Source organism: Xyrauchen texanus, chromosome 3, assembly GCF_025860055.1.
Source record: "Xyrauchen texanus isolate HMW12.3.18 chromosome 3, RBS_HiC_50CHRs, whole genome shotgun sequence".
NCBI classification, from domain to species: domain Eukaryota; kingdom Metazoa; phylum Chordata; class Actinopteri; order Cypriniformes; family Catostomidae; genus Xyrauchen; species Xyrauchen texanus.
The window spans coordinates 43404646-43418635 of record NC_068278.1 but is presented as its reverse complement, the minus strand read 5'-3'; the positions used below and the strand labels follow the sequence as shown (position 1 = coordinate 43418635).

General features: G+C 36.4%; 3 protein-coding genes across 3 annotated transcripts; all 3 read left to right on the top strand.

The window, feature by feature from the left end:
* The first annotated feature begins 318 nt into the window (after window positions 1–318).
* Window positions 319–1581, top strand: LOC127627073 (alpha-(1,3)-fucosyltransferase 7-like). Its single transcript, XM_052103298.1, has one exon. It carries the CDS (start codon window positions 319–321, stop codon window positions 1369–1371), a length of 1053 nt encoding a protein of 350 aa, XP_051959258.1. The 3' UTR covers window positions 1372–1581.
* Window positions 1582–4924: 3343 nt separating this feature from the next.
* On the top strand, window positions 4925–11520 carry LOC127627049 (carnosine N-methyltransferase-like). Its single transcript, XM_052103262.1, has 8 exons — window positions 4925–5085; window positions 5376–5571; window positions 5753–5919; window positions 6812–6952; window positions 8876–9054; window positions 9237–9350; window positions 10558–10661; window positions 10813–11520. The coding sequence occupies exons 1-8, from the start codon at window positions 4937–4939 to the stop codon at window positions 11029–11031; spliced, it is 1269 nt and encodes a 422-aa protein (XP_051959222.1). The 5' UTR covers window positions 4925–4936; the 3' UTR covers window positions 11032–11520.
* A 129-nt stretch (window positions 11521–11649) lies between these two features.
* Window positions 11650–13352, top strand: wu:fa19b12 (uncharacterized protein LOC560551 homolog). Its single transcript, XM_052103396.1, has 2 exons — window positions 11650–12195; window positions 12518–13352. The coding sequence occupies exons 1-2, from the start codon at window positions 11815–11817 to the stop codon at window positions 12671–12673; spliced, it is 537 nt and encodes a 178-aa protein (XP_051959356.1). The 5' UTR covers window positions 11650–11814; the 3' UTR covers window positions 12674–13352.
* Window positions 13353–13990: the final 638 nt, after the last annotated feature.

Here is a 13990-nt window from a genome sequence, read left to right as displayed (position 1 = left end):
TACTAACGACTTCTCCAAAAAATGTAATGCAGATTACTTTAGTGATTACATAAAGAAAAATGACTTGCTAATAACTTTAATTTTACATTTCTTTCTAAAACTCTGGTAACATTTTACAATGAGTAATCTTATTACGTGAATTTAAAATCTAATGTTACACTGCTTGGTACAGATACAGTATAGTGATGAAAACAATTACAGCTTGCCGTTTTAGTCACTACTTTCAACAAAGTAAAATCCAAATAGTTTTGATGCGTTTTGAGATCTGTGACTAAATCACATCTTTGTCTTCACCACAGTTTCTGTACTATGGAATTAATGAAATGTCATGGTCGTGCCCTCTATTGTCTGTTTGCCTTCGTATTGCTTTATAATTTCTTATCCTGGAGTAAAAACTTGCTACTCTTAAATCAAATTGGAACCAGCCAACCCCAATGTCTCCAGGAGAACATCACCATCCTCCTGTGGCACTGGCCTTTTGGAGTCCACCACAGACTGGATAGAAATGTGTGTTTGGACAAATATGGTATCTCTGGATGCTTTCTGGAGGATAACAGATCCATCTTTGCTCAAGCAGATGTTGTGGTCTTCCATCACCATGAACTCTGGACCGGGCACTCCAAACTTCCTCTTCACCTCCACCGTCCACCAATGCAGAAGTGGCTTTGGTTATCACTGGAACCCCCCATGAACAATCACAACCTAAGCAACTACAATGGCTTGTTCAACTGGACAATGAGCTATCGACGTGATGCTGATATTTTCATGCCATATGGACAGCTTGTTTCAAAAAATGTGTCTAATGACAGATACATAATTCCAAAGAAAGGAGACTGCCTAATTTGCTGGGTAGTTAGCAAATACAAAGCCAATCAGAATCGCTCTCTAATTTTCCAGCAGCTTAAGAAACACATTCCATCTAAACTGATAGAAATATATGGTCATTGGTCTAAGCGCCCACTCTCAAACAACAAGCTGCTTTCCTCTATATCTCAATGTTACTTCTACCTTGCCTTTGAAAACTCAATATCCACAGACTACATTACTGAAAAACTGTGGAGAAACTCCCTTCAGGCAGGGAGTGTACCGGTGGTGCTCGGCCCACCCAGGAAAATTTACGAGTTATCAATTCCACCAGAGTCATTCATCCACGTAAATGACTTCAGTAACACAAAGGAATTGGCTAATTTCTTAAAACAAGTGGCCGCCAATAGAAAGAATTATGAACCTTATTTTAGGTGGCGCAATTACTATAGTGTTAGAACTTACACAGACTGGAGAGAGAGACTCTGTACAATCTGCATCCATTATCATCAGTTATCTAGGCATATAAAAGTGTACAATGACCTTTATAGCTGGGTCAACAGGTAACACTGCATCTGTAAATGATGTGATGTGCCATTTTTGAGAGGAGTGTTTACAGTTTTCACGCTGATTGAGATTGTAAAATTATATTTTTGTTTGAAAATCCTAGAATGAAATATGTGTTTGCAGCAATATACTGTGTATTTTTCATTTATAAACTCTGTCATGAAAGAGATAGCGATAGGTAATGTGTTGGAGGACTAAATAAACAGTAAAATCAAGACTTTAAAGTGTGCAACATTTCATGGTCAGCATCTTTACTCACTGGGCTATCCAGGCCCTACAAAATTATTCGCTATTAAGATATCATAGAGGCTGACTATATACTGCAAACTAAAGCTTAACACATGTTGCCATGATAAGCAGTTTTAAGACTGCCACGCCTGAAAACATTCAGATTTAAACTTCCCACAGAAAGCTAAAATGAGTCAGAATGAACCATGCCAGCTCACTCTTACACCCATAGGATGTTGGCAACGTGTTTGCCAGGCAAAAATATCAGTTAAAACAAGAACAACAAAATAGTTGAAACAAGCTTCTTTGTGGCCTATTGTATTAACTATTATGCTATTTTGTATTTAAAGCTCAATTTTTTTTTAGATTCTCGTAATATCCTGTGTGAAACCCACCTTAAAGGGATAGTTCACCCAAAAATGAAAGTTCTCTCATCATTTACTCCCAGATGTATATGACTTTCTTCTATTGAACAAAAGCGAACATTTTGACGAGAATATTTCTGCTATGTAGGTCCATACAGTGCAGGTCAACAGAGTCTAAATCTTTGAAGCTACAAAAGCACATAAAGGCAGCATAAAAGTAATCCATACAACATACAGGTTAAATCCAGGTCTTCAGAAGCGAAAGTGTGGGTAAGAAACAGATCAATATCAGGGTTTTTCCAGGCTCAAAATGAGGCAGAGGTGATACCATTCTGATCATGTGCACGCATACACTTGTACCATGCCTTCCACTGGCTGAAGCAAACACTTACAAGCAACATATTTTAGGTGTTCTAATAATTAGATGATTGAAGAAAATGACAATATCAACTTATAGCATATTTAATTAAAAAAGCTAACCAAAGCTAACTGTTCAATATTAAATTAATTAAATACAACTTAACAGCTTATGTGTTCATTTAACAAACAGCAAACTTGATTAAACTCTTAAACCGATAATAAGTTAATCTCTGATCTCAGGTATGGGTGGCCACTGTTTTACAGCTTGGGTTGGACTGATCGCATAGCTTGACAGGTCTTGATTTACCATGCGCACAACTAAAACAGTGTTGGATCTTATTACTTATTCTATGTAATTATGTTTCTGGTTTATTGTGGCATTTACAAATGTTAAGTAGTTCTTAGGTTCAGTAAAACCCTCTGATCACTTTTTTGGACTTGATAAAAAAGGCTACCTTGGTTCCAAATGCCATAACTTGCTTTGAGATTACAAAAGAACATTTTCCCAGATACAGTTGACATGATAGTCATCATGTCAAGCATGAATAATTAACTAAATGAATAAATAAACGGCATCACTTTCTCAGCAGTGTTGTAACATAAGAGCCTCCAAAATGAGATGTACATGTTTGCATTTTTTAGAAAATCTAAATTATGCAGGTGGGTAGGTTTTTAAGTCACTGAAATAAGGCCATGAAACACATAATATATTTTGTAGACTCAAGTTTTCCCTCACAAAATTAACTTTTTGTCCGAAAGTCCGTATCGTAAGGTGACTATACGTCCTTTTATCCCGGACATGTCAGCGCGCATATTTGCATCGCTGTAACGCCTCTTAGTAAGTCCCGCCTTCTCGCACACCAATTGGTCGATTATAAGAGGCTTGCAGTAACTATTGGCCAAATTCCTGCCTGTCAATCACTCCGTTTACGCGTGAAGCGCTGTTGTGTTCGGCATCAAACAAACACTTTCTTGATCTTAGCAGCAACTGACAGCTGATTGGAAACAATGCCCAAACGAAAGTGCAAATTTACAGAAGATTTGCTCAAAAAATTCCCATGCTTTAGTCGAGATCTGTGGGAAGCAGAATGTATGACAAAGCTGGCACTTATGTGTCTGTTACTAATAAAGGTGAAAACGCTACAATAGAAACGCTATGCTATTGTTCCGATATGAAATGTGCCACAGTGTGTCCTATAATCAGTGATTGATAAAGACCCCATGAATGATTGGAATGATACCATACTGATTTGGTACACCACAGCTGTAGGTGGCATGGTAGTAAATGTTATTAGTGATAATGTAATTGTTTATTTGTTTATTACAAGTAACAAAGTGCAGTTTTTATGTACCTAACCAGTCAGTTAAAAAGGTGTTACATTTCTTAATACCTGATCTTCTCCTATAAGTTGAGGAAACTGATAAGAGTCTTAATCAGGTAAGGAGACAGCTTTCTCTGCTTTTTTAAAGCATGACTCAAGGAAAGTCATCCACGTCTATTGACATTGATTGTATCTGTGTTGATTTGTAGATGTGTGATATAATTCAATACATTATAACACTCTATCAGCACTCTGAATATAGTCTCTCACTGAAATACGTTGATTTGTTGATCACATCCTCTTTAACAGTAAGGCATCTTGAACAGGCTGTTTCAGTGGTTTCCTATTTTGCACATTGTAGAGTCATTTACATAGATTTGTTTTATACTGAGCAGATTTGATTAGCTTTTCTTATGAAAATGCATTGTACCCAAAATAGTTTTTTTTAAATGGAATATGCAATGATTAATTAACATAGTGAAGGACTATAAAGGGTTCTAACAGCTGGTAGTCCATCTTATCAACCAGCTTGGACTAGCTAATGACCATAGCTGAATATTGCTGCAAGGTATTTTTTTGGCATTTAACTTCACAGTTAGTGGAGTTTGTGACAACTAGCCTATGTGCTCTCTTATCGTATTGTTAATCTTGTCACTTGCCAAAAGGATGCACCCACACTTTGCCTGCCCTGACACTTCATCCTCCTGAACTTGGCACTCGACCATGTTGCCTCAATTTTTAGCAAAGTCTTTCATCAAAACAGAAGCACAAGAGTATGACGTTTGCCTCAAGCTCCATCACCCTTCACCAAAATGAAATGAACTGGTGTATCGACCATCCGCCTCACATTTCCATTTCCTGCTGTGCTGATTGTGGTTTGATCTAGCTTCATCCTTATCTTTACCTGGTTTTGGATTGTGGTTTTGATTTGTTTGCTCATTGTTGGCACTACTACTTTATTTTGACCCTTGCTTGCCTCATTCTATGAATTGGGGAGGGTCAAGACAAAATAAATGTTTGTGTTAATCAATGTAACCCTGAATCATAAAATTGTATTAGAGACGAGAATCAATATCCCATGTTCAGTGAGGCAAGCGTGAACATATATACATTTAAAAAAACAAATAATGAGCAGATGCACAAATATCTAACAATGTAAACATGTAACAATCCTCAAAGTATTGTCCCAAGAAAGATCCTTACACCGAATCGAGTATGCAAGTTCCATTATCTTCCCTGTATTCAGTTATTTTGTCGACTGTCGATTACTTACGCCTACGGTGTTCAGCAATGGCTGAAAGCACGGATGAAACAATAGCAGCATCCAAACAAGAGGAGGTTTACAACTATCGGGATAAAATTAAATGTTCCCCCGAGGAAGAGGCGAAATTAGAGAGAAAGCATTTCTGGAATGTCATTAACGCGTTTAAATATTACAGGTAAAAACTGATGGGTGGAGCACCAAAGTCCCAGGCAGCTACTCCACACCACCTAAAACTGAGTCCATGCTATTCGTATGCTATGAAGATTATCTTTAATGGCATGCCTGTGTTGAACATTTAATTAACTCCAATGTTTGTAAAGTCGTAGATAAATAAAATATAGCAGATTATTTTTTTGTTGTTCCTTCGATAGAAGTCCATATATTTGAAAAAAATCATTCCCTCACTATTTAATTATCTCACTGTTTATTTACTTTTTAACTTCATTTTCCCCCATTATGTTCAAGGATTCACGTCCATGAACGAGTGAATCGAGCAGAGAGGCAGTTCCGATGCATTCCACATCACCACCAGCAACTTTTGACAAGCTTCCTTCCCAACCTGACTAAGATCCGTAACTGTGTTGATCACAACCAGGAGGTGCTGCAGGCCATAGTGCACAACTGTATCCATATGTTTGAGAACATGGAATATGGAGAGGATGTAGGTGGAATGCCGTGGCAGTAGGTCTTACAACTGACAATGCTGTGTTTTTCATTTGGTTGTTGTGATTACAGAAGTGTATGTGGCTTTTGTGTACTACTTAATGATAGTTGTTTAAATTTTTTTTAATTAGTTCTTTTTTAAATCAATCCTTGATGTTTTTCCTGCTTTTCACCCTCAGGGTGACCCAAGGAAAGTACGGCCGTCCTCGACTTTTGACATGGACAAGCTGAAATCTACCATAAAGCAGTTTGTCCGTGATTGGAGCGAAGCAGGAAAGGCAGAAAGGGACAGCTGCTATAAACCTATTATAGATGAGATTCAGAGACTATATCCTCCTGACCAGTGGTAAATATACTTTGACGAACATGTCTTTGTTTTTCATTAAAGTGGTACACCGCTTCAACAATCAGTGGATATGTGAAATACATGAACCTTTATATAACGTCTAGAACATCAGAATATAATGGGTGAAATATAAAATATACAAAGAATCTGTCTTATTCTCGGTGCTGACACAGTACAAACAAACACGTTAACAAATATCTGATACAATTTTTCAGTTTTTAAAACCTTTCATTTTTAGATTAAGAGCCTCGCCGCCTAATTTTGAGATAGCAAAATGTAACATTTCAGATGACCAACAATGTACACTAAAAAACCCTCTTTATTTTCACATGCGGTCAAATATTTTAAATAAGGAAGCATCTGTTCCATTAAAGATTCAACTGTTAAAGGGATAGTTCACCCAAAAAGTTTAATTCTCTCATCATCTAATCACCCTCATGCCATCCCAGATGTGTATGACTTTCTTTTTTCTGCTGAACACAAATTTTTAAAAGAATATCTTAGCTCTGTAGGTCTATAAAATGCAAGTGAATGGTGACCAGAATTCCAAAAGTTCCAAACAGGAGATTAAGGCATCATAAAATTAATCCATAAGATTCTAGTAGTTTAATCAATGTCTTTTAAGCAATCCAGTTGATTTTGGGTGAGAACAGACCATATATACATGTATATGATAATTTAATAGACTCTGTTCTAGCCTGTACTTTTCTGAGCAATTTTGAAATCTTGCTGCACTTCTCATGTTGCAGTCTCAATAGGTTGAATAGTTTATTTTGTTGTATTCCTTGATGTAAATTATTCCTTTTTGTTTTGTATCAAATGGGTTAGATTTATAATGATTTATGAATTTGAATGAAATAAGTTATGTGTCTTTTAATATTTCTCTCTGCAGTGACCTATCCAAAGTCAGAGTGTTAGTGCCGGGGGCAGGTCTGGGTCGGCTGGCATGGGAAATTGCTTATCTGGGGTATTCATGCCAAGGGAACGAATGGAGCTTCTTCATGCTTTTCTCTTCTAATTTTGTTCTGAATAGGTACAGCAGTCTCATTTTCACAGTTTATGTAGAATAACAAATCACATAAAAAGTTACATTGACCAGATGCGTAAAAAGTACTCCGAAATTATACTTAAGTGAAAGTATGGATACTGAGTGAAAATTGAACACAATTAAAAGTCTAATATAGAGCATTGCGCATGTGATACAAAAGACTGTGGTACAAGGCCTGAAGAGCATGTGAGTCAACACGTGAGCGAAAGTGTCATTGAAGCATCACAAAATGATGTGGTTGCTTCAGAAATTGTGTTTTTCATCTCACTTTTGCTTTTTCTGACACTATCGGTTAGGTTTAGGTTTAAGGTTTTCTCAGTAAAACATTAACATTAAAATCCTCATAGTGGACATTTCACTTTGGAACTGACCTGAGACGTGTAATGAACCACATAATTTTATTTTGCAAAAATATTGCCACAGTGACTCAATATTTTTGCATGGGAGAAGGCACTCACGAAGTGCAAGGCCAGAGCACCCAGCCCCTACCAAGCCTTGCTGTTGAGCAGATGGATGAATTCAATAAAATTCATATTTACTTAGATTCTATTTTTTTATTATTATCATTACCATTGCTGGTTTTATAGTTAATATTATAATAAATTTTTGCCTAACAACATCAACAACAATAATAATTCAGTAAATGGGGAGTAGAAATTCAGAGATATGATTTCAGTACGAAGGCAAGTGTAGAAATAAATTACATGTACACATTTAATTACAAAAGCCTTTTGTTTTTATATTATGCAACGTGAATGATCATTTTTGACTTTATAAAAGTCCAATCTGTAGAAGTAGCAGGCCTTAAGAATACAGTTTAGGACAAAAAAACATCAGTGTTTCTCCGTGTTTCACTTTGTGCTTATAGTTTTGAATGAATACATCACATTCAGTCAGGCAGTCACATACAGTCTAGTCGCACAAATATTTCAACATATCTGAAGCTCAAATCAGATCCAAAATTCTGCTTCTGCAGATGGTCGGAACTCCACACAGCCACTGTGCGACACTCCATTTGAAATGACTGACCTCTGCTCTGTCATTTATCTGATGGAGTGAAAAGGCAGCTTCAGTCATGTAGAAAATTATCTGCAAAAATGTAATGAGTACTTTTCAAATTGTAAGGAGTAAAAAGTAATTTTTTTAATGTAATTAAATAAAATTACAAGTATTCCTTTAAATGACACAAGTACATATCCCAAAAAATGAATACTGAAGTATTCCTACTCGGTTACTTTACACCCCTGACATTGATGATTGCTACATTTAGTTTATTTATATATGTATATGTATGTCTACTGTACTGTGCAAAAGTCTTAGACACATAAGATGTTTCACAAAAACAATTTAATTGGTTCAGCTTTAGTGTGTCAATAGAAAATATAATATTCCTTTTGCAAATAGAATAGTATAAAAGAACAGGGACCCCACTGAATATCGAGTCAGTCTGTGATTACAATTAGAGACAAGCAATTGAGACAGCCTAAATAGATAGAAGAGCTGTGGCTAATTCTCCAAGAAACATGTAACATTCTATCTGCCAACAACAAAGAAAAACTGTCCAGGTGCACCTAGGAGAATTGGTGGTCTTTTGAGGGCAAAGGCGGTCACACCAAATATTGATTTAGCTTTGTTTTATGTTTACTGGACTTTGTATGATGTTTATTGATTAATTAAAATTATATATAGCTTTTTTGTCTTTTAAATACAATGCAACATTTTTCACTAGTGCCTAAAACTCTTTTCTTCAGTACTGTATTTCTATATCTCAAAAAGAACAGTTGTAGTAATAGTTTCCAAAAAATATTTTTTGTCATTTCAAGTCAATTTCATGTCAAGTTGTGTAATTGTAAGTAGTTGAACTGAGGACAATGCAAGTTGGAAGCTAACTAAAATTTTGTCTTTCAGGTGTTATAGGGAGAATTCTTTGACTGTGTATCCCTGGATTCACCAGTTCAGTAATAACAAAATGTCCTCAGATCAGACAAGACCTGTGACTTTTCCAGATGTCAACCCCCAGAGTCTCCCAGAAGACTCAGACTTCTCTATGGTTGCTGGAGACTTCCAGGAAGTATACACTGATCCAAGTAAGTCCTTTTTTTATTAACACAAAAAAACAGTATTTGTATATTGCACTCAACAGGAGACAATATTCAAGTGGAATTTTGAATATTTTAGTGAAATCTGTTTTGCACTTTTTGAAAAAGACATTTAACCTTTCAAACTTTAACTTTTCAAAAACAAAATTTTGTCTTGGTCTCCCATACAGATATTTGGGATTGTGTTGCTACTTGTTTCTTCATTGACACCGCCCACAATGTTCTTGATTACATTGAAACCATCTGGAATATTCTAAAACCTGGTGGCGTCTGGATAAATTTGGGTAAGTTCCCAAATCTTAATAATATATTTAAGGAAACATGATCTAATATATCTTAACATAAAGGTTATATGTACAGTTGAAGTCAGAAGTTTACATACACTACAAAACTCATTTTTTAACCACTCCATAGATTTCATATGGGAAAACTATAGTTTTAGCAAGTCATTTAGGACATCTACTTTGTGCATGACATTTTTCCTACAATTGTTTACTGACAGATTGTTTCACTTTTAATTGACTATATCTATTTTAAGGTATACATTTAGACTCTATCAGTGCTTCTTTGCTTGACTTTATGGGAAAATCAAAAGAAATCGCTCAAGGCCTTCATTGGACCTCCACAAGTTTGGTTCATCCTTGGGAGCAATTTCCAAATGCCTGAAGGAACCACATTCATCTGTTAAAACAATAGTACACAAGTATAAAAACCATGGGACCATGCACCCTCAGGAAGGAGACACATTCTGTCTCCTAGAGATGAATTTGGTGTGAAAAGTGTGAATCAATCCCAGAACAACAGCAAAGGACCTTCTGAAGTTGCTGGAGGAAGGTAGACAAGTATCTATATCCACAGTAAAACAAGTCCTGTATCAACATAACCTGAAAGGCTGCTCAGAATTGAAGAAGCCACTGCTCCAAAACCAGTGACTTTAAAAATACTTTATTTTGCATGTGCACATGGGAACAAAGATATAACTTTTTGGAGAAATGTCCTCTGGCCTGATGAAACAAAAAATGACCTTTTGTTATCACAATTCCAGTGATGTCAAGCAAAGAAGCACAGAGTTTGAAGGTAGGCCTTAAAACACATCAGCAGGTACACTGCCAATTCAGTACAACTCCTATCAGGAGCTAATTGCCTAAAGGCTTGACAACATTTTCTGGAATTTTCCAAGCTGCTTAAAGGCACAGTTAACTTGGTGTTTGTAAACTTCTGACACACTGGAATTGTGATATAGTCAATTAAAAGTGAAACAGTCAGTCTGTAAACAATTGTTGGAAAATGACTTGTCATGCACAAAGTAGATGTCCTAAATTACTTACCAAAACTATCGTTTGCTAATATGAAATCTGTGGAGTGGTTAAAAAGTTTTAATGACTTCAACTTAAGTGTATGTAAACTTCTGATTTTAACTGTATATCATAAGAGCAGCTCAAAACACAGTTGTGATTACAGCTTTTTCATCATATGCCCTTGTTCTCAAAGGTCCGCTTCTGTACCACTATGAGAATATGGCCAATGAATTGTCCATTGAGCTGAGCTATGAAGACATAAAGGCTGTCATTTTAAAATATGGATTCATCCTGGAGGTAGGCCGTTAAAACCAACTTGCACTATTATGCATTCATTAATCATTGTTCTTCCCAAGTCTTTACTAATCCATTTAATTTAATACATTGTTAGAAGAAAAAAAATAATTAATGAATATCTTTTTTTTTGTGTCTGTTTTTAATTCCACAGTCAGAGAAAGATTCTGTTCCAAGCACATACACAGAAAATGATTGCTCCATGCTCAAGTATCTTTATGACAGTGTCTTTTTCATTGTACGGAAGCCTGCAGATCAGTTGATCAATGGAGACCAGAAACCTAAAGATGACACGATTAAGAATTTTTACAGTCAGGAAACAAAGAGAAAAATGCATCATGACGCTGAGAAGACTGGAGATTTATCTGGATAAATTGCAGTCAAATGGCTGCAAAAATAAAAACCATTACATTTAAATCATGAATGCCAGCATTATAGCAAATACCTGGTAATTGGAGAGCAAGACTGGAGCTTTATTATATGCTGATTTATTTCAGACATTTACCAAAATATGTGTATGTCATGTTTTGCTGCCTCACTTTACATTCACATACTCAGGTTTTGGGTGCTGCTTCACATCTTACAAATTACACTTCTCACACAGTGTATAAACGCATACACTTCAGTGATTTTCTTTCACTTGTTTACATTGTTGCTGTTCCTAGACAAGATAATTATTATTACTCTTCAGATCCTGCTGCCAACTACTTGTCAAAATGACTCCAACCTCTCAAAGGGACTTTGCTTGCCATCAGAATTGTAACAATTGGCAGCACTGAAATAAAAGTTGTTTTAAACTTTACACATTTTAATTACATTATATTATGTACATATTTTGTAATAAAATTGTTTAACCACCACAGGGAAAACTAAACATTATTTTATTGTCTTTTTTTTTTTAAGAAGTCTTTGTTCTTTTACTAACCTTGGTCCGCATCAACTCTTCGTATCCAGGCTTTTTTTTATTATCATTAGTATAGTATTGTTATTTATAATCACTGTTTACCGATATGCGCAAACAGGACGTTTGTTGTATTTGTTCTTCGACCATTTTGGCCACAGAGGGCGCTATATTTTAAACAAGCGTTTCAACCCCCAATGACGACGCACAACTGTCGCACCAGTTGCAGAGATAAGATAAATCTTGATCGCACAAATGACTAAACGAAGAGCAGAGAACATTTTGCCTCCTGAAATTCCTCATAAAGTATGTTTTCATTCCCTTTCCATCATCGACAATGCGGTCGGAGGAGTGGATATGGTTCGAAACGCTAATGCATCATTTGTATCATTCGTTGGACAGCGGAGCAGAAAAAGGCCAAACTTTACCGAGGACCAAGACTCACCGGATACAGACAACTTGCCGAGAAAAGTGCCTGCAAACATAGTTAATGCAGTGATGGCAGATAAGAACACGTCCAAGTCTAGAAATTTCGAGCATCCTGGCAGAGCTGTCGCGCGGCAATCATCACGCACGCTGGAGTTCGAGGCTAATAAAAAGCCAGAGGAAAATAATAAACACACGGCAGTGGACAAGGTAAAGTTTTACCTCGAAAAACACCTGAAATCAAGCGAATGCTACAAACACGTGTCGTGTATGACTGTGGGGTTACTTACATAAGGGTTGTAGATGAACACATGGGGGCGTTACAGGATAATATTACCAGTGCCTACACATTTAAACGGGATTTAGTGAGCAAATGAGATGTTGGTTTTGGTGGTAGCTTCTGTTTCCTCGTGGTTTTATTGCATGTTATTGCTTAACATCATTGCCTGTTGAACTGTACCCTTATTTACCCAAGTTCTTTGCTGCCGTGAACACTTTGGATCCATGTCGTAATTTCTTTGTATCCCACTAGGTGATGCGCACAGATGAGGACCATTCTGCTTTCAATTCCTTCCAGTTCTGGCGGGTTCCACTACCTGAGCTGGATCTTTCTCTCCTCGAGACTGAATCCTCAGATGGGCCAAATGCAACCTTTTCTGCCAAAGCCTTGGAAGCGATGGAAACCTGAGAAGGTTGCCAATGCACAATAACTGGTTTATTCATGATCAGATGTTGTGTAGGTGTTATGACCTGACCTTGCTTGACTACACAATCATTGGTTTATGATTAGGTGGTTAAACCCAAGTCTGCACTGGATGGGTGTCTTTGCACAAAGCCTTCTGCTGTGTACTGTGTGGAGACCTCCAGCAGAGGGATTAATTTTAAAACATGGGAACACATAAAGGCCACATATTTCAAGTGTTAAGAAGAGTGAAGGCATGTAGTAATTGTGCATTTTTATGACACAAAGCCTTTCTTTAGTAGCTTGGACTAGGCCAGCTTTCTGTGGTTAAGCATGGTCTTGTTTATGGTGTTCAGTAGGTATAAGCCACTTTTCTTCACTGTTAAAAATATTTTTTGGTTTTAAACTTTAGAGCTTTGGTCCTTTTCTCTGAGGAACCATATTATTTTGAAGCAGCTACAATTTGTAAGATGGACACTTGTGGGTTTTTGTGTCTGGGCTTCAGAACTTTGGGGGAACCAGTGTTCTAGTTTTGATATTTTGGAAATTGCTGAAGAGCAATACAACTTTTTTTTTTTTTTATGTGATATTTGCTTGCATTGTCTTCATGACTTTACTACACAGGTCATAACCTTATTTTGACTTTTTTTCTTCAAATAAAGCTTTAAAAAAGCATGTTTCTTAACCAACAGCATGTGAGTATTTTTGAATGCTGCACCATTTTATTCCATAATTTCTGATTACATCATTTATGTTTGAGCTATGTTCCATTGAGTTGTCTGTGGTTTTTGCAATTCCACAATGAATACTTCAAAAGGAATTGGAACATACATGTTTTCACACTATTGTCAGGTGCTCTAGACCTTTGATCTAGATTTAAAACTGAGGGCAAACTGCCTTTATCAGAGAATTGCATTGCTGGTGACACGCTTCAGAAATAGATTTATTATTTTATCAAATTAATAGTTCAAGTAAAATGGTAAGTCATATTTTGATACTTATCCAATACTAAATAGAGTGCACAAGGTTATCTGGACATATCAAGATAATCACTTACTAATGTAATCTGTGTAAATGATGCAGCTATCTAGAGTTTTATTTTTATTAAGAGTCTTCTGGTGGAAAGTAATGAAGATTATGACTGGATGTTAGTGATTAAAAAAGACCATCCATGCAATAGACATCGGAGAAGTGCTTTAACCTCAAGTACAATACAGAAGAAAAAAACTATGGAAAAATGATCAACCGGGATACAATTTTAAGCCCATTGTTAGAAGTCATCACCCAGACACACTGGAACTGCCATCGGTCTGCTCGTGTACC